Consider the following 20,106-nt stretch of genomic DNA (forward strand, 5'->3'; position numbering starts at 1 on the left):
TTGAAAGTTTACATGGATGGATGTTTGTTGAAAGTATCTCCACAACGACACAACGGTTCTTAATAAATTTTAACATAGATGCAGATCATGTCTGGATGAACACATAAGCTAGAAATTTTTAGTTTTTTTTTTATTCCGTGCGGATGGAATCGCGGTCGATAGCTAGTTGGTGTATAAATATTGATTTAAGTCGCTATTTCTATATTACAAACACAACTAGCAATCATCTGATTTTGCTTAAATACCAAATTGACAGCAAGATGAGCAGCTAATGCTGCTGCAGACTTTAGAACTTTTAAGTCTGCTAACAACGAATTAAGAAACTACGTAAACTTCTACTGTTTGCCAGTTGATGCGATCCTGTCATATATTTTTTTCTTTTTCATCCATAAATCTTACTAATATAATAAAAGCGAATGTTTGGATGGATGGATGGGCTTAACAGATCTTGATGAAATTTTGCACAGGTATAGAACATATCCTAGGACACATAGGCTACTTATTAAGTTTTTTTTTAACTCCACGCGGACGGAATTGCAAGCGACAGCTAGTGAGGATTATTAATGTTGTAGATGTTGCGGCAATAAAGACACAATATGCTTTAGAAAGTTAAGCATAGAATTAAAAATAACTAAAATTATTCACAACAAAATGAATTATCCTTGACACAATTTTAATTCATCTAAAAACAAACAAGATGGCGCCAAAAGTCAGGAAAAAGGCAGCGAGCCAGCTATCCAGTGACCTCAATATTATGTGAAGTCTTTTCTTTACAATTTAGTGCATTTTTAAATGGCATTAAAAAGATTTTTCTAGACTCATTTCTCTCAGCTAAGTACAAAGCTATTAAAAAGCATTCTTCGCTTGGGTTTATTCTCACGGTATTTCTTATGACATATGCGACGAATTATTTCAAAACTGTATAACCTAATTAAAATTGACGATTTTATTCTTCCCCTCAATGGTTTTATAATGATTTATTTTTAACTAGCAGCAAAATAATTAGTAGCCTATGTGTTCATCTATACCAGTCTTTCCCAAAGTGGGCGATAACGACCCCTTGTGGGCGCTGCAGGTCTCAAGTTGCGGGTTATAGTAAAAGTTTCGTTTAGAATTCTCCGTTAATATACATATATAGGTCACAATAATTCATTAATTTAATTTGAAGTTATATTGGTTTTTAAATATGTGAAAATATGGGGGCGCTAAAAAAATATTTATTCTCAAAGTGGGCAGTAGACAAAATAAGTTTGGGAACCGATGATCTAGAATATGTTCTACATCTGTGCAAAATTTCAGAAAATTCCATGCAACCGTTTTGGAGATACTTTATAATAATATCCATTCATCCATACATCTACACATTTGCATTTATAATATTACTATGTTTTAACGCTGTACCTTATGTCGACAACTTGGTTATCAAAGGGTTTTTAGTTCATGCAATTCAGATTATTAAACCAGATAAGTAAACAAACGTTATAATTATCGGCAAATATATTGCAATATTAATTTCCCCTAACATTAATCGATTTTTTGATCACTAAAAGACCGGAAGGGGCGGTATAGCACCTTATGTTTGCACGCAATTGATTACCCGATGTTTAGGGTACGTCAATTATTTTTGCAATTCAGTATACAGCATAGAACTTGTTCCATATGGAATACATGTACTAGAGTTTCTTTTATTTTTTTCAACATAGCTTTAGTGTTAAAGGATTTGAAATTAGGACTTAGTATTTCACAGTTTGAATATTAAATGTTTAAACAATGCTACACTGACGTTGCGTCAACGCTGCGTTGACGCACTGCACAGATTTTTTTTATATCATAAGGTGGCAAACGAGCGTGCGGCCACCTGAAATCGCTAAAATGGCGAAGTGACCGTTGCCCATAGACATGCGCAATTGCATATGCGTTGCCTACCTATAATCGACGGAGGAGATGATGCACAGAAAAAATATTTTTCCTTTCCATGCATCCTCTCATCCGGAAAGTCCACAGGAGGATGAGGAGGATGCACAGAAAGAAAATATTTTCCCTTCCCATGCATCCTCTCATCCGGAACGTACACTTCCACAGGGTGGGAAGGGAAAGAGGACTAAATAAGTCCTCCGGGACGCACACTCATCAACGAAATGCGGAATTGCTTCCACTTCACGCCTGTCTTCAGTGTGGTTTTCATTGAACTGTACAGAAGCCTTCCCTACTTCGGTTTCTCTGGCTTAACGTATATAATTTTAAACAAACATATATCAGCCACAGTTCACTAATTTTATAAATGACAAAGTTTAGATGTATAGATATTAGATGGATGTTCGTTACGTATATACATAACATAGTCTGGAAGACGACATAGGCTAATTAAGTTTATTTAATCCGCACAAACTCGGACGGAGTCGCGGGATACAGCTACTATATTATGATACTACCAAACGCTACTATCGTACCGTTGACGCACCGCTATTGTGGCATATCCCTTATTATTTTAGGCTTGCTTAGAAGTTTCTTTTTACTTTCATATCCTGTCACCATCTGTTTGTTTCCGAATAAGTTTCGTTCCACATGACCTGACGTTGGTTGTAGAGTGAGTAATTTGACACTATTCCACCTTATAGAAATTCGATCTAATGATTGGGCCCCTTTCTAAATGCTCAATGTACCGTGAAAAGAAATTGTTTTCTCTTGACCGCTAACAAGTGTGAAGTATTCAATTATATTAATAAGCAATTACATATTTTAGGACTTGACTTGTACATGAGACGACATATATTGCCATCCTTGTCATTCTCTATTTAAAAAAAGGACTACAATATATGACAATGTTATGCCTGGTTTACATTATGCTAGTACAGTAGGATACCTAACTACCTTTTGCCGCACTTTTATATCAGTCTCCCATGGCTGTATCCGCACGGAGTTAAAAAAAAACTTAATAAGTAGCCTATGCACTCTACCTGACTATTGTTCTACATCTATGCCAAATTTCATCAAGATCCGTTGAGACGCTACTGTGATACATTCAAAGAAACATCCATTCAAACATTAGCATTTATAATATTAGTAAGATTTGATCTTTATGTGTGGTAATAAATGTTTCTATGAAAAATACTCACAATCCATTGTCAACATCTTTTATTATATTAATTCCATAACAATTTAACTCTACTTGGCTATTTTACAAGGAAAAGGATTATATTATTTGTTATAACATTTCCTTATGTGGTCATTTAATTTATTTTAATAAGGAAATATACAAAGCTCGATAAAGAAAAGATTGTAAATAAAGGTTTCTACATGAACAAACACTATTTTCGGGACATGTAGACAGAAATTTAAATATTTTATAATATTACTAACACTGTGATTGTATCAACTGTAGAGATTGAAAAATAACAAATACACTGCCTAAATATAGCCTTCAGATTGGCCAAAGTCAAAAATAAGTAAAGGAGTGTTAAATTTCATACACCTTTTTAGTTTTTTTTTTTTAAATCAAAATTGAAAGATTAACTACAGTGACAGTCTTACTAATAATATAAGTGTGAATGTTTGGATGGACGTTTGTTTGAAGTATCTCCAGAATAGCTGCATGGATCTCAATGAAATTTGGCATAGATGTATGTTTTAATGCCACACTGATGGAGTTGCGGCCAACAAAATGCAGGGAGCTAATATTTACAGTTATTGTAGAAAATGTATGTTAAATTATGGAACATAAAGAGGAATTTGTCTTTGGTTAATTTTAATTGGTACCATGTATATATAGGAGACCTTAACAGAAGATCAGCTTAGTGTTTACACACTATGTAACAAATAAAACACAAGCAGCCATAGTAATGATATTGAAAGTTAACTGTACTGATCACACTACCTGTGGGGTAAACTACAAAATTGTATTAACAATCTCAATGAAAAGAGTTACATCTTGTAACTTATATCACAAGAAATATCACCATATTTATTGCATGTGTCAATTTTTATATTTATGTAATAACAGTGGATATAAGATAATTTAATTTTATTTATCTTACTATATTACTAATATTATAAATGTGAATGTTTAGATGGATGGTTTGATGGATGTTTATTTGAATGTAAATCTGGCTATAATGTAGAATATAGTCTGGAAGAACACATAGGCTACTTATTAAGTGTTTTAAATATCACGCAGACGGAGTCATAGGCCACAGCTAGTTTATACATATTTAGTGAATAGACACATCTATTACTTTTTTGATTAGAAATAAATTTTTGTACACATATTTTGATAGTCAACACAACACACACAGTTTAACTTATCAAAGTTGCAGGGAACATAAAACAATTGCCTATCTTATATCATTACTCCAAGCAGGAGTTAAGGTATCTTACTGGTAAATCATAGTAGTCAAACATATTACTTGGGAGTGTTTGATTACAATCCTAATTACTGTTCATTTCCGAGACCAAATTCTCTATATTAATCATATTGTCATCCCTTATTTTGACAAAACAGAGTTAAAAATAAGTTTTGAACGGGGATTTTGGTGTCAGAAACTCATGGTTGGTAGGACAAGCTGTTTATTATACATAGAAAGTTTTACCTGGTACATTGTTGGTGGGCACTAAAGCCCTATCCGGCGAAGAGTCCTCTTCATCAGACATCCTGAAGGTTATCACTCACTCAACTTTTAATGACGTACACTTGATTCATTACACTATAGTCTGCGAGATTCACATCAAAAAGTCGATATTTGATCACCAATTTCTTTATTATCTGTACCAATTGTGTATTCCATTTTCGTTAAAGCTGAAAATAAACAATTTTTATTGTTATCTATGAATATTTACAATTCATGCGTAAAGAATAAAAATGCGTAGGTGTTCCAGAATTAGAACATCTGAAGTTGTTTTTTAATAAAAAATACAAACTTAAACATTGTTGTTGTATATTTTTGTTGGACGAGGAGCAACGCCTATTGAACACTGCAGTAATTTCAGGAAATAGTTTTCCTAACGTCTAATAGTTTACTTTATAGACAATTGCTTTCTATCTATTACAAGGTTGCAAGTGTCAGTTTATGTATTACTCTTTCGTAATCATCAGATTTGAACTTTTATTAAACTATGCATAACAATTATTACCAAAAAAAGAAAATTACAACCAATGACATATCGACTCATTTACATTGTACGAATGTATGTTTAAATAATGATATCCCCTACTAGTAAATTATATTAAGAAAAGCTTGGAAGTTTTAATATTTGGATATTTTTGTCCCGATCGGAATACAACACCAAATATCTTAACCTAAATTCATTCTATTGATTGTTATGCAAAAACACTTGTATGACTCATCAAAGTCGTCTTTACATCGCATATTATCTTAATATTAATGATATTTACCTTATATCTCTAGTGATGTAAATTTACACTTGTTACGGCTATTAAAATAACTAAATAACTAAATTTCTGATACTTGCAAAGCAGACATTTTTCTTGTGGGATACTAAGTGTGTTGCCATTTGCGAAATAGTGAAATAAACATTCTCTCAAAAATCTTTTACAGTATGCAAATAATTAAATTATGTCAATGAAATATTGAAAACGTTTAGAATTATTATAATGTAGCATTTAAGATGAATTATTGATAGTCCATCCAGAACATGTTAACATTAAATTTTAACAAACTTAAAATGTTTGAAAAAAAAAAGTGGCATTACAATTTAATTTGGTCGGCAAAAGTCCAATTTGATTTATTTACGGACATTTCTTAAAAATAATTTAAAGTTTTAATTCTGTACATGATTTTCAATCAAGTATAGTTGAAGTATAGTTACAAATTAGCTACTGTTCATCACACAGAAATATTACTTGCTACTTTTCGTCTGAATTGCTAAATTCAGAAGTCGTCAAACTGGCAACGTCCAAACCGGATGTGAAGGTTAAATACCATACATTTTATTCATCTTATTTTAATAAAAACGGTGATTCAAAAACTTTCAATGGTTTAAATAGTTATTATTAATGATTTTAGAATATTTTGAATAAAATTTAGTATTAATTTCTCTTTAATATTGTTAAATGTTTACCAAATTCCTGAATAAAAAGGACTTCAATCGATTAAGCGTCATTGTAGTTAATGGAGTCTGTTCAGTGGATGTACTGTGCACAACTTTGTGATTGAGTATTTTATACGATTTCTTAAGAAAAATCACTTAAAACTGTGTATTAGTGATCATTAACGGATTGCAGTGAACAGTTAGACGTCATATATGGATACCATTAAGGCAAATAAGTGTTTAAACAACCTAGGTTGTCTGTCAATGGTATGTGTGCCATCAAAATATTTTGGAAAGTTAATTGAAACTTTTAACGTAAAAGTAAATTATGTAATTGCACTATGAAATTATTTAGCGTTGGTTATCAATTTCATTTTTTTCAACTTTCTAGCAACTGGTAATCGTTCGTTGTAGTAAAAATTACTTTGGCTTTGTCGTGCGCGTAACTGAGTAGCTGAGAAAAGGTCAAACACTTATTCACCTTTTTGTTTTCAGAATAACGAAAGAAACCCTGTTGATATGCGTTTATCTACTTAAATAAAACGAGAGGTATTATTCGCTGTATCGCAAATCGCGTTAATGGTTCTCCGAGGGCATTTAACACCAAATTCAGATGAAGGAATGGCCTCAGATCAACCTGTGAAAAAGAAACAGCGAATCGACGCGCCCGACATTGATGATGGCAGCGATAGATCGGCGGAAGATATTCTCACTGATATCTTCGAATCTGAAACACCTGCAGAGACATCAGAAGAATTTACTTCCAGGAATGGGGAGTCACCAGACAGTGGCACTGTTAGTGAAGACGCAGTTGACTGTTCGACTATCCTCAGGCTGCCCAGTGATTCTACAATAGATATAATACCATCCGGTTCTAATCCTGCACCTCACTGGACTTCCGAAGATGATAAATTGCTTACAGAGTTAAGAACGTTACAGAATGCTCTTGTTGGACAATGTTTATGTGGTTATGATGAAAGTTTAGTGTCGCAACTGTTTGACAGGCAACTTAATATAGTTTCATGGCCTCTCACTTGCTCCTTAACTTATTTATCAACAATGCAACTTATGTTTGATATATATTTGAAGCAAAATAGTACAGGCACAATTTGTTCAAGGATAATGAGCGCTTGTGATATATTTGTAAGGAATCAACATGATTGGATCACAGAAGTTGTTGAATTGGCGGATCATAAAAGTAAATTCATAACATTTGTTGCCTGTAGAGTCTTAGCTAGCTTTTTAATTGTCTCAAAAGATACAGTTGATGAGAACTGGCTTCAACAAATAGCGGAAAACATATATTTGTTTGATAGAATTAATAGGATAACTGTACAAAAGATAAACTTCAGTTTGGATATTATAAAGAGGATAGTGGAGTGGAAAGATGTTGAACAGCATCCTCTAGAAGATAGCAACTATGTTAATTCATCAGGAAACAGTAATGTGCAAGAAGATAATCCGTTCCGAGGTACTACTAGTTACAATGGAAGCAGTAGTAGTACCTCACAAGCACCTTCTGGTTCAAGAACTGAAAATCTGCACAATGAATTCTCTAATTTACAAACACATGGTGCACCATCAACATCTTCGGGTGACAAGCCACCAGAAAAAACGGTTACATTCAAGTTACATGAACCAGTATTAAAATTTTCTAATCAACAAACAGAACGGCCAGTTACTCCCGAACCTCCTCCGGCCAGGATAGAAAGGGTTAGCGAAAATGGCTGCATAACAGTAATATTAACTGACTCTGAATCCTTTGATACATCGCACATAAAATGTCTAACGATAAAAACGTTAGAACACCACTGGCCAGTTTTAGTCAAGAATATGAAACTATTGCTACTAAGGTACCTGAATTTAGCTAATGCTGAAAATTGTATACTAACATTTTTCTCCCTATGGGAGAATATAATAAGCGTTAAGGCTAATCTTTCTATAATTGATACTAAGCCATTCTATGCAGATTTACAGAGCTTTGTAGATTTATTGAGGAATAGAATGCTGCCCAGTTTAATATATTCACATTTGTTAAGTCTATTTAACGAGGTTCTGTGTTATGGATCTACATTAGCGCTGCAAGATATTCTGCCTGAAGAGATATGCTGCTTAGCGCATTCAATTGTGAGATATGTTAAAGATTTTAGGCTGCTTACAGATGTAAGAATACAAAGGAGTAGAAGTGGTTTTGGTTTTTTAGGTAACGAATGCACTATAATAAGGGATTATTCACTCGGTCCTGAAGTAAATCCGATATCTTCATCTATACAATTAGTAGATCAGAGTTATGGAATAGATGATAATGAGGAGTCTTCCAATGCGAGGAGTGATGTGGACAAAACAACATTACAAAGAATGTCTCTGTTAGTTTTAAAGTCTGTAGCGGTCACAGTTAAAGAGATGCGATGTGATTCATCTGACAGTTCTATAGATTCATCAGACTATAACGCGATTCAAGATATGCAAATAGTTGAAAGATCCATAAGAGACGTGTTGAAGAAATTAGATGTTTTTATACGAAATAGTTTAGAATTTCATCCGGAAACTGCTTTCACGAAGATGCTAATACATTTGTTTAGTGAACAAGATGATTATCTAATTGAATCAATGGTATGTACATTAGATATAACTGTTGGTATTGTATATAGGAATTCTATGTATCCAGATTTAATACCAATGTTGAACCCTATATCTTCATTTATAGAGTTTTTGAAGATTGTTTCACACGACAGCGATGTACTTTTAGATTATTTAGTAAGCAATGAGACATGTTTCTTGTTGTATTTGCTAAGATTTCTAAAATATGTACGGAGGAATTGGCCCAAGTTTTTAGATACATGCCAATTGACCGACTCCGGAGGCAGTAGGGGACTAGATGATACGATGCGTGTGTTGATAAGGTTAAGATTGCAGATTAGCAGGTTGGTGTCAAAATCTCTCTTCCCATATAACATAAGCCCTGTATTGAGATTGTTGGAAGTGTGTGAGAGTTTGTATGAAGGGAATGAATTTAGCTGAAGTGGTATGGTTGCTGGCTGCATATTTCATACCTCTTTTTACTTTAATAATTTATGAAAATTAACACCGTCAAGTTTTTAACTTAGAGCGGAAGTTTGTGTGTGTGTGTATTTCAACTCGACACTTAAACAGTATAAACAAAAACATTTTTTTGATCATAAAACTTCGATTGGTTTATTTAAAAATTAATAGATTTTTGTTTTAATTCTTTGAAAATACTAGTTTGTGATGTTCAAATAATTTTATGCTATATACAGTTTATTAGGAAAAATACTAAAATAAACAATTTTACTTAGTTAAATAGCATTTTCACTATTGATGAATATGAATCATACGATAAACACGCGTGAGGTTTTCGTTTTTGATGCCCACTACCCCGCAATTAGGCTTGAGGCGATTGAACCCGAATTAAGCTTGCCATAAGGGTTAATATCCTTTACGTTAACTCACAGAATATTAACGAATTAGTATGGTTTAACATGAAAAGTTTACGCGATTATGATATTTATTAACACGAATTCCTCGATACATCCTTTTGTTCTCATGCACATAATTTTTGGGTCGTAATTTTGTTACGGATTAAGTGGTGTTATTTGTGAATTATTTTAACTTGCAAATAATTATTATAAGAGCAAGCTCCTGCCTGAATTAAGGCCGGTAACTTGCGTTTTTTTTTTAATAATGTTAAAAAATATTTGCGTGTATGCGTCTTCCTGTCTTTTACATTGTTTTTATAGTGTTACAAGTAAGAAATCATTGATGGTGAAAATGATATTTAACTGTTATATAAAAAAAATACAAAATCTTTATGAAATTTGCTTTCATATTTAAAATAAAATTCACAAAGACTGTCAACTCATTTACATTCCAAAATAATTGGGCGTTTATTTTAAAGTTAGTTATAAAAAGTAATAAAATAATTAATTTATATTTTAATTTAATTTTATTTTATTTTAATGATATTGTGTGTATTTTAACGGTAATGTATCATAATATCTCATAAAAGTCTTCCTCAAGGCAAAATATTTTCAAGCCTTAAAATAAAAAATAGTGAATTACAATAAAATAAATGCAATAAAAATAATGAAAGTGTTCATCTATTTTCATGTTTTATAATCCAAAAAAAAAATATTGCAGTTAAGAATTTTTATAACATAAAAATTGCATCATAAAAAAAAACCTAAAGTGCCTTATATCTACTAAGTTAAGGTGCTCAATATATTTACGTAGTTTTTTTCACGAAGATATATTTTATAGGACCACTATATAATATTTTTGCATAATTTGTATGTAACTGAATGTCAGAAATATAGATTTTTAAGACAGTTTTAGGATTAATTTATTATAATTATTGTGTTGGTTGTATATTTTAATTATTTTTTTTGTTGAAAAAAGAAATGCGGGTTTAAATACATTTTTCTTAAACTAAATTATAATCAATGCCACGATGTAAATATAACGCCATCAATTAATTACCATAATTATATTAATTAATAACTGTAATCAGTATTAATATTTTAATTTATATGAAAATAATAATAACAATGTAAAATACTTGTTAAATTTGAAAAGGTACCTATTATGTACATTTAAAAAAATAAATTAATAAATATGAGGCAATAAAATTTATTTCAATATAAAATATCCTGCTCGAAGGACCGTAATGAAATTAAATCTTTACAGTTTTTTTTATAATACCCAAGTACCTAATTAAATTTATCAAGTTTGTTTCTTTATTGCGGGATTTTTAATTAGTTTATGTTTAAGTTAGAACGCAACAGACTGTTATTATAGGTGCCTATGTCCATATTTTTCGTATGTATTAGTATGTAAGATGTTTTAGTTTACATCGGGACATATGGGAAGGCTGAATCTCAATGTTTGTCAATTTAAAACTTGCCAGAATTAAAAATATCCTTTATTATTGTTAAAACTTTGAATATGCAAATGCCTTCCTGTCGCAGGTTCGATTTAAAGTAAAAAAAACACGTCTTGTTTAACACGTTGAGCGCCGGGTCAGCCATCGGTGGCTGACACTAGATTTTCTGTTTAGGTCGCGTCAACCATCGGTGGCTGACAGCGTGTAACATGAGAACTATAAAATTTTACACTATTTTGCGTTAAAAATGTAAACTATTTTGTACTGCGATCTGAAACACCGGCCATTTAATACCAGGGGGTATAAGCGGCCCTCGTGGCCTGAACGGGATTGTCTTAGAAATACGCGTAGCGCTCAACGTGTTAATAACTTTCAAAGTTTGAATGAAATTTTTTTCTAAATTCATATATTTTGTAATCTTTTAATTATCTTTGCATATTCAATTAATTGAAATTTAACGTCCCATTAAACTTAGTGTTATTCTAAGTATTTGTTAATATTTTAGTAACAATAATTTAATATAACAACATTCAAACAATATATTTTTGTACATGACTGCATTATTTTGATTTTATTTAATTCCTGTTACGATACTTCAATCTATACATATAAATAAAAATGGATTGTCCGTTTGTAATATTAAAATAATCATACAACAAAATAATATTTTTTGCAATTTTTGTCTGTTTGTTTGTGCCGGCTAATCACTGAAATGGCTGGACTGATTTTGACGCAACTTTTATTGGCAGCTAGCTGATGGTATAAGGAGTAACTTAGGATACGTTAATTTTAGAAAACTAAGTAAGTTTGCAATGTCCAAGTACTGTTCAGTACAGCGCGCAGCTCAGACAGTATTTCACGGACGAAGTCGCGTGCACAGCTAGTGAACTATAAAATCCCACTGGACTATCAAATTTATTACATCGTAATGTCCAAAGGTTTTATATAAAGTGTGAAAACTGATCGTTAACAGACCACTAAAGTCGTTAAGATGTTTAATTGGTTTTTAATTTCAAACATCAAAGGTTTTTAAATGCGCACACATCTGCTAGTGCCTTTAAATACACACCATATTCCAATCAAAAGAAACCGTTTCCGAGACCAAAACCCCCATTTAAAACAGTTATTTCTGCTTTGTCAAAGATAATCACAGGGATGACAATACGTTTTATAGAGATTTCGGTCTCTGGAACCAACGGTTAGGCTTTCAATCGAAACGAGAATTGCAGGATGATTTTTCTTTTAAGAACGAGAGAGACTGAAGAGATTGAAGAAGACTGTTTTCGTTCACGTAATATATAAAGGAACTTCGTGTTAAAGGAGAATCCCACAATAAAACCCACATCTACGTATCACCAATTTTTGTATTTCTATTATAATTTACAACATACATAAAACATATAGCGTTGTACACAATCCATTTTCTTACATACATTCCATACCCTTCTAAACTTTATTGCTTTCGAGAACATTCCAAACACATAAACTTAGCATTAGTTGCACAACTTATTAGGATAGTTTAAAGAAATATTTAATAGTCATGAAGTAACAAGCATTGAATTCAAAACATTAAAATAAGACGCCATCTAGCTGTAAAAATCGATAACTCCATTCTTAGCGACTAGAAATTCAGACTACTGAATTTTTTTTTGAAAGAAGCATATTTTTATTAAAAGTTTGCTGATTTTTACAACGGCAACGTGTCCTTAAACTTAAATGTAAAGCAGTTAAAATGGTGAGTCAGGTAAGCAAAAAAAAACATAACGTCTTGGCTCATATAAGTAAAAAAAGTTTAAAGTTGCAAATTTTAGATCTATCCACGCTGTTGCATTCCATGCGTCAAATATAAAATAACGAAAAAAAAATGTTACCGCAAAATTGTTTTTTTTTCGTGATAAACTCTTTACACACATATACCACGATTTAAAAAGCTATTTAAAACAAAATCCACTCGTAATACATATTCATACGAACAGGACACTTTGCAGAGAATTTATAAATTTATAATAAGTATATTAAAATACACAGCTGTTATAAAAATAAATTTTACTCGATAAATAATTATTTGCATGTTGATAACATAATTGACGAAGTATTGTAGGTTAGTTCTTTTTTTAATTTAAAGCGCTGACATCTTGAACATTTCGTGCAAATTCTCTAGCGCACGCTTTTTGATATAAAATGTACATATAGATTTGTAATATAATTATTTCTAGTTTTATTTAAATACTATTGAGTTATTACAATTATTAAAACACGTCGATAAACTTTATGGTATTTCAAACAATAAAAACGCGCGAAAAATAATTATGTCATGACGTTTTAATAGATTTGAAGCAAGATCGGAAGACTATCTCTATCTCTCTCGTACCTCTAGCTTCCGTATGCGCCTGCCTCACTCACTGCAAATTACAAATTCACTGCAATTATTCAACAATTTTTTGTGAAGAAATAGATTTTGAAATTCTAAAGTAGTCAAAGCATACAAAAAAGTATTCTTGTAACATCAAAGGCATGTTTTTAGTTCACACACATTATATATAACAATTACATAGATTAAGATGCTTCGTGCAAGTAAATATATTATTAGTGGGCTTTATATACTTTATATCAATATATAACCAGGTATACATATTTATATTAACACTAGACATTCATACAAGGATAACAACATAGATTAAATTTAATTTGAGTTATGGATTCAGTGTTTTTTCTTCTTAATATTAAACGACTGCAAAAAAATTATGGAAGTATATCTGTATATATATTGCCATTGAGAATTTTTGATTCATTAACACTATTAGTATTTTAATTAAAAAAATAAAACGACTCGACTGAAGGAAGAATATGTGTTGAATGACATTTCATCATAGTTCAATCGTGTAGGCTACTTTTCAAAATGGCAGTTCGCATAACACAGAATCATGATTCAGTCGGATAATAACATATAGTAAATTATTATTGCATTTTTAACAAATGAAAGCCAATTTTGTTATTATAAAATCAATCTTAATAACCTAATGAAATAGCGATGCGTGTATTCAAACTCACTGCAAAAATAATTACAATTTAAATGTCACTTGGGTTGTTTCCCGTTGGACTATCACATCAAACGTCCAATGGGAAAAAAACGTCCTATTGGGCTGACTGATCAGTCCAGAGGGAAACTCCCGTTGCATTAGATACTTTTAGGATGGAAACCTAATTTTAAAATCTTTGTTATAACGTTGAATTGAATATATGTGTATTATTTTTATCGGACGGAACGAAATTGAATACATGGGGGGAAATTTATAGGTTATGTAAACATTATGTTATTTTATTTTTTATAGTAGAAGGTAGCAAGAAGCAAGTGGCCATGATATAACTAACATCCTATGTTTTGAAATAAATGAAGTTAAAAATATGTATAACAGTTTTATATTTACATCCAAAAGTAAATTCATATAATAACTGAATGTGAAATAACATATATTCTAGAAATGGCTTTACAAAAAAAAGAATCATTGTTAAATTAAAATTTTGTAATACCAATTTCAATTTTTTTGTAACTCTATCATAGTGTAAACAATTATCACACAAAATTTAGACATATTCCAAAATACACAAATATATGTGCAAGTTATTAAATTTTTATCTCTTTAAAAAACAACAACCAGAAATAAAACATCGCAACTACTGGCCATTTAAGCACACAAAAAATCTCATCAAAGAATTTCAATAAAAAAAAAGAAAAAGACAAGCAAAGGGTTCATTCATTCACACGAATACGTTTAAAATCATTCATTAGTTCAAACTGTTCATAAAAAAAACAATTACACAAAAATATTATCATTAACATACCTATAATGGTAAAAACATAACTATATCATGATATATGTTATCCAAATTAATAGAAGAAAATTATAAACAAAATATTTCAAATTTGAACCTATGTGGACCCGTTCTTATCGAATTGAACATTCAGGTAGGAAGAAAAAACTTAATAGTATGTATCTCTCAATGAAAGTCAGTGGAAGCCCACGCTAAAACTATTACAGAAACGGAAAGGTGTTTCCCGTTGGGCCGATCGACCAATAAATCGACCCAACTGCATTTTTCTTCATAGGGTCGAGATAATTTTATTAATTGGCCCAATGGGAAAATACCACTGCGCCTATTGGTCGATAAGCCCATCGGCCCAACGGGAAAACACCTAAATAGAAATGAACAAAGAATTCATCCTTATTTTATAGCCTAACTAAATAAACCATAATTCACCAAGAAATTTGTATTACAATTTTTGCATTTTTTTTCACATTCTGCAAATACTTAGGTGTTCTATATATATAGTTAGGTTATAAAATAGATATTTTTTGGTTATATTGGGTTCACAATATGTATTTTACACTGTATTCCCAAGTTTTTGTGGTTTACATAATATCTTCGTAATTATTTGAGCTGTCAGAGATTTTAATCCTTAAAATATTTCGTTGGATGGTCACTGTAGGTTTTTTTTTAATAAAACAAACTAGCACTTGACACATTTGAGCAAACAGTATTTTATCACTTTAAAAACTTTTTAGTAAAAACTTTTTTTGCTATAAACAAAGACAATAAGTCAATTCTTTTTAATTAACCATATAAAGTTGTTGTTTATACTGGTGATAGTATGGTCTATGGTCATATGGTGGTTATGGTATAAAATTACTTGGATAACAAATTTCATGTCTACTCGCTATAAAATAGCACAACAAATTAAACAAGAAAAAACAAAACTTATTTATTCAGGTATCATAGTCTTCGTCAATTTGTAAATTACCGGAATTCAAATGATCTATATCAACCGGTGGTGTTTGAACAATAGGTTTGGGTTCAAACTTTTTAGTATCAACTTTAACTTTTGAGTTTCGCCTTTGTAACTTTGAAATTTTATCATTCTTTGGCACTCCGACGATACTAGCTACTGCGGTATCAAGGACTCTGATTTCTGGTTTAGCTAGATTTTTAGTAAAGTCTATATTTAGTACAGGAGTGACTGGTGTTCGTGGTGTCGGAGTTTTAGGTATATTATTTTGTTTAACATCTACATAGAACATTGGTTTATGTTTCGGCTTTGGCACGGTAACTTCGACCTTATTCTCTTCGACATTAGTTAGATTTGCATAACTAGATGTCGACGGTTGAGGGCTGGAATATGTTGGATTGATTGTTATCACGCTTGGATGTTCATCCACTAATGTTTCTTGATAGAAATTCGCTATTCGGACTTGTTTTGGTCCTTCTTTTTTAGTTAAATCTATAGCGGATTCTGCGGAAGTGACTGTTTCGTTCCGTTGTCGGGTGACTTCTGTTTCCGAGTGAGTTCTTTTGAGGTTATCTTTATGTTGTGCCAATTGTGATATATCTGAACTGCTAGAACTGCTGGAATCACCTCGTGCTATCCTTTGAGTCGGCTGGACTGCGTCTGGAAATCTTTTTAAACAGAAAACATTTTAATCATTCATATTAATTTTATAAATTACAACATTTGAAAGATGTTTCTTCAAACATATTAACCTGGAAGAATTTGGTGAACTTTCAGCACTCATGTCCTTTTCATCTGCAGGTGAAACATCAGGTATATTCTTCACCTGGAATTAAAAACAAAACAAATATTTATACATACATACATACAACAAAAATAGTTCACACAAACTAATTTTGTATGGTATGTGTGAAGCATGACATGCAACAAACACAATAATAATGACAACATAGATGAACTCTCGTCATATTGAGGGACCAAAGCGATTAAATCGTTAAAAATTGGCATCGAAACAGATTTCTAAGATAAAATTTATTATAAATCTAAAAATGCAGTACGCAGTAATTAATTTAATAAAAAAAACATCAACCAAATAATATCAGGCATGTAATAATATATATTTTAAATAAGGCACAAAAGGCTGGTCACATCCAAATGGATCATTAAAATGCCGTTAAAAAAGTATAACTCACCAGATCTCTGAGGAAGTCAAACCTGGACTCTGCCAGGATGCATTGCTTGAAGTGTGAGGGGCTGACAGTCTTGGCGTTGCGATTCATCGTGACAGACATGGCCTTACACAATAGCGACTCCACAAACAGCTCCAATGTACGAGGTGTTGATAATAATAAATACGAGTCAAGGTAACAATGGCTTATAAATTGACTACGACAAATAAATTTGACACACTACAGCTACGGCAGAACGCAATAAAATGCAATATCATCATTACCTTCATCATCAGTTCACTATATGTCTCTACTGAGGAGCTCGGAGCCTACCCTAAGTTAGAAGTGCCTAGACCATAGTCTACCACGCTGGCCCAGTGCGGGTTGACTTCCCACATATCTTTGAATCTCTTCTCAGATATGTGCAAGTTGCATCACATTGTTTTCCTTCACCGTAAAAACGATGTAAATGGAAAAACAGATTGCTTCATAGCTGGATGCGAACCCAGGAAAACAAATCTTAACAGGGCTTTAACCCCTGAACCGCTGACACTCAAATTCCTATATGAATGCCAAAAATATTTACAATTAAATATTTTTAATTCATCCAATTGATTTCGAATATTATTTAAATTGCTTGTTTACCAAATTACATTACTAAAAAAGGAAAACTTGTTTTATTTAAGAGAATTTTTTGTTACAATTTTAATATTACTTTCACCAGCATACCTTTTACTTATTTTATTAATGTTTTGTTTTTTTATGAATATAAATACAAGTAAAATTAAGGTCAAGTGCATTGTACACTCTCTCACGATGTGAAAGGTTGCCACAGATCCTTTGGAATAATACTAGAAGGGTAAAATTAAGCTTGCAATTTCCGGCCTCTAAAGTTAGTGGTCTGTAAAGTCTTAATTTTATTGGAAATTATAAATTATCTTACTAATCTCATTAATATTAAAAAAACGAATGTTTGGATGGATGGATGGATGTTTGAAGGTATCTCTAGAATGGCTGCATAGATGTAGAAGACATAGGCTACTAATTAAGTTCTTTTTTACTCCGGGCGGACGGAGTCACGGGCGACAGCTAGTTTGAATATATAAACGTATGTAATGTATTTCTTTGAGTAACAGATTTACAAACATATCCAGAAAAAAATTACTTGCTTACTTAGTGTTAGTCGGGCAAAAATTACTAGAATTCCGAGGCTATGAGTATATTGTTATTTCATAGTAGCTGTCACCCTTGAGTCCATCAGCATTCAATAAAAAAATAATAATTAGGTAGGCTATGTGTTCTTCCAGACTATGTTCTAAATCTATGCCAAATTTCTTCAAGCTCCATTGAGCTGTTCCAGAGATACCTTCTAACAAACATCCAACCATCTAAACTGTGCATTTATAATATTATATATCAGTAATTCAACAGAGAGTAAAAGGGATGACAAAGAATTTTTTGTAAATTTGTTGCATTGAAACCACTGTAAGTGTGTATAATTCAAATTACAGTAAGTTAACTGCGGTGTTTATATATCTGTTCGAGATCATCGAGATTTTCCAAATTTCAACATTTCAATGCAAAACACAACTGTTAGATGTTTGATAACAAAATGTAGTACACAAAATGAACATCATCCTGCTGTAATCTTACACTATGTGGGTTTATAATAGGTTCATGTCTTTCAAATCAATCTGTTTGTCTCCAACATTAATTGAACAAAGATTAAATGTCAAAGGCTGCAAGGGTAGAACAAGACCTAAGACAGAGACAAAACTATAAGAAGGGAGTGAATTCAGATGTGACGGTTGATAGAGATGTATCAAGTAGTATATACTGTGCTGACCCTCTGTAGGGATAAGGGCAGATATCAATCTGATCATCATCAGATGAATGCAATAATTTTGGTGTTCAACAAAATTAATTTCTAGATTTTTTGTTATTTGTTATGTTTAGTCACAAATATAAAAAGACCAAAGGTAGGTAGTTTTAAAAGTTATAAGATTGATGTTATGTTAAAATAGCATTGTTTTTATGAACTTATACTTGGTGAAAAAGCTTTTAAAAGTGATGTAAAACTTTAACATCAAGAGTTAAATTTAGAGGCCAGTGTATATTGACTTACCATTAGTTTCCGAGACCAAAATTATCATTTAAAACATATTGTTTTCTGTGTTTACTCAAAGATTATGACAAAGATGACAATATGTTTATACAGATATTTTGGTCTTAGACACCAATTGTTATTAGTCAACTAAACATTCAATTAGTAGTCAGTTCAATGGTTTAGAAAATTATTTTTGTCTATATTCGTTATTAATACTAACTGAAAAATTTCCTATATCATTAACTTGATACATCAAAAACATTTTTAATCTATTCTAATGAAATTCTAATTTATTGTTAAATGTTTCTTTTATACTCTGCAAATATTCCTGTAAAACGTGAGTGCGTAAAAACAATAACCAGAACAACAATCGCATCTCTGTGAACTACGCATGATCAAATATTCGTCTAATTTTCGATCATACGTACTATTGTTTTTAAAATAATGAAAATTGAAAAAGGATATAGATTATGATGGGTACAGCATGTGCAACCTTCCCCACTTCTTCATCCGTTTGCATAATCTTCTTAATACGCCCCTAAAACCAAACAATGTCATGATATCTCAAATCCAAAGGGGATTACGAACGAAAACAATAACACATATTTTACATTTCTAATCTTGTTCATGGAAATTTAAACTTACCGCGGGAAACCTTGCGTTGTATTTTCTCTTTTTCGACGGCATGATGATGATCCGTTCACTTAAACACTTATTAAAACTAAAAATAAACTCACTTCGCCATCTCTGAGTGATACTTCTCGCGCATTTTTGAGGTTATAAAAGAGAGACGTTCGCAGCCTACTTCATTTATATACGAATCTGACAGTTGTTCCACCTCTCATTGAAAGAAACGAGATTAATGATATCAGCAAGTTTTCATATTAATTCATATTACACGTATTTATTAAGTAATTTGTTAAGATAGAAATATATTTTTTTAAACAAATTAACTTTATATCAAATGCTGCTTTTGTTATATTTTGATACAAAAGAGCAGGAAGAGGAAGTTTATAATTTATTAAAACAAATTTATAATTGTAAATGCTCCAATAGAATTGCATAGGATAAACTAATGGATGGACTAAAACAACCCGCT

General features: G+C 31.5%; 3 protein-coding genes across 7 annotated transcripts in view; 1 reads left to right on the forward strand and 2 right to left on the reverse strand.

The window, feature by feature from the left end:
- gek (serine/threonine-protein kinase gek) overlaps nt 1-5,490 on the reverse strand; it is a 36,155-nt gene extending 30,665 nt beyond the window's left edge. For all 5 annotated transcript variants that reach the window (XM_013323158.1, XM_013323160.1, XM_013323156.1 and 2 more), the window contains exons 1-2: nt 5,390-5,490; nt 4,587-4,792 (exon numbers count right to left, since the gene is read on the reverse strand). In XM_013323158.1, coding sequence (XP_013178612.1) covers nt 4,587-4,647 — 61 coding nt within the window. In that variant the 5' untranslated portion in view covers nt 4,648-4,792; nt 5,390-5,490. The remainder of the gene's footprint in view (nt 1-4,586; nt 4,793-5,389) is intronic.
- Nucleotides 5,491-6,099: 609 nt separating this feature from the next.
- On the forward strand, nt 6,100-9,169 carry lin (protein lines homolog). The gene is made up of 2 exons (XM_013323204.1): nt 6,100-6,312; nt 6,541-9,169. The coding sequence occupies exon 2, from the start codon at nt 6,625-6,627 to the stop codon at nt 9,064-9,066; it is 2,442 nt and encodes an 813-aa protein (XP_013178658.1). The 5' UTR covers nt 6,100-6,312; nt 6,541-6,624; the 3' UTR covers nt 9,067-9,169.
- Nucleotides 9,170-12,291: 3,122 nt separating this feature from the next.
- Nucleotides 12,292-19,870, reverse strand: NC2alpha (negative cofactor 2 alpha). The gene is made up of 5 exons (XM_013323154.1): nt 19,653-19,870; nt 19,473-19,545; nt 16,925-17,067; nt 16,484-16,557; nt 12,292-16,399 (listed from the first exon to the last, which is right to left on the reverse strand). The coding sequence occupies exons 1-5, from the start codon at nt 19,692-19,694 to the stop codon at nt 15,712-15,714; spliced, it is 1,020 nt and encodes a 339-aa protein (XP_013178608.1). The 5' UTR covers nt 19,695-19,870; the 3' UTR covers nt 12,292-15,711.
- Between the last annotated feature and the right edge of the window lie 236 nt (nt 19,871-20,106).

The sequence above is a fragment of the Papilio xuthus genome, unplaced genomic scaffold (genome assembly GCF_000836235.2).
Source record: "Papilio xuthus unplaced genomic scaffold, Pxut_1.1 DF825783.1, whole genome shotgun sequence".
Classification (NCBI taxonomy): domain Eukaryota; kingdom Metazoa; phylum Arthropoda; class Insecta; order Lepidoptera; family Papilionidae; genus Papilio; species Papilio xuthus.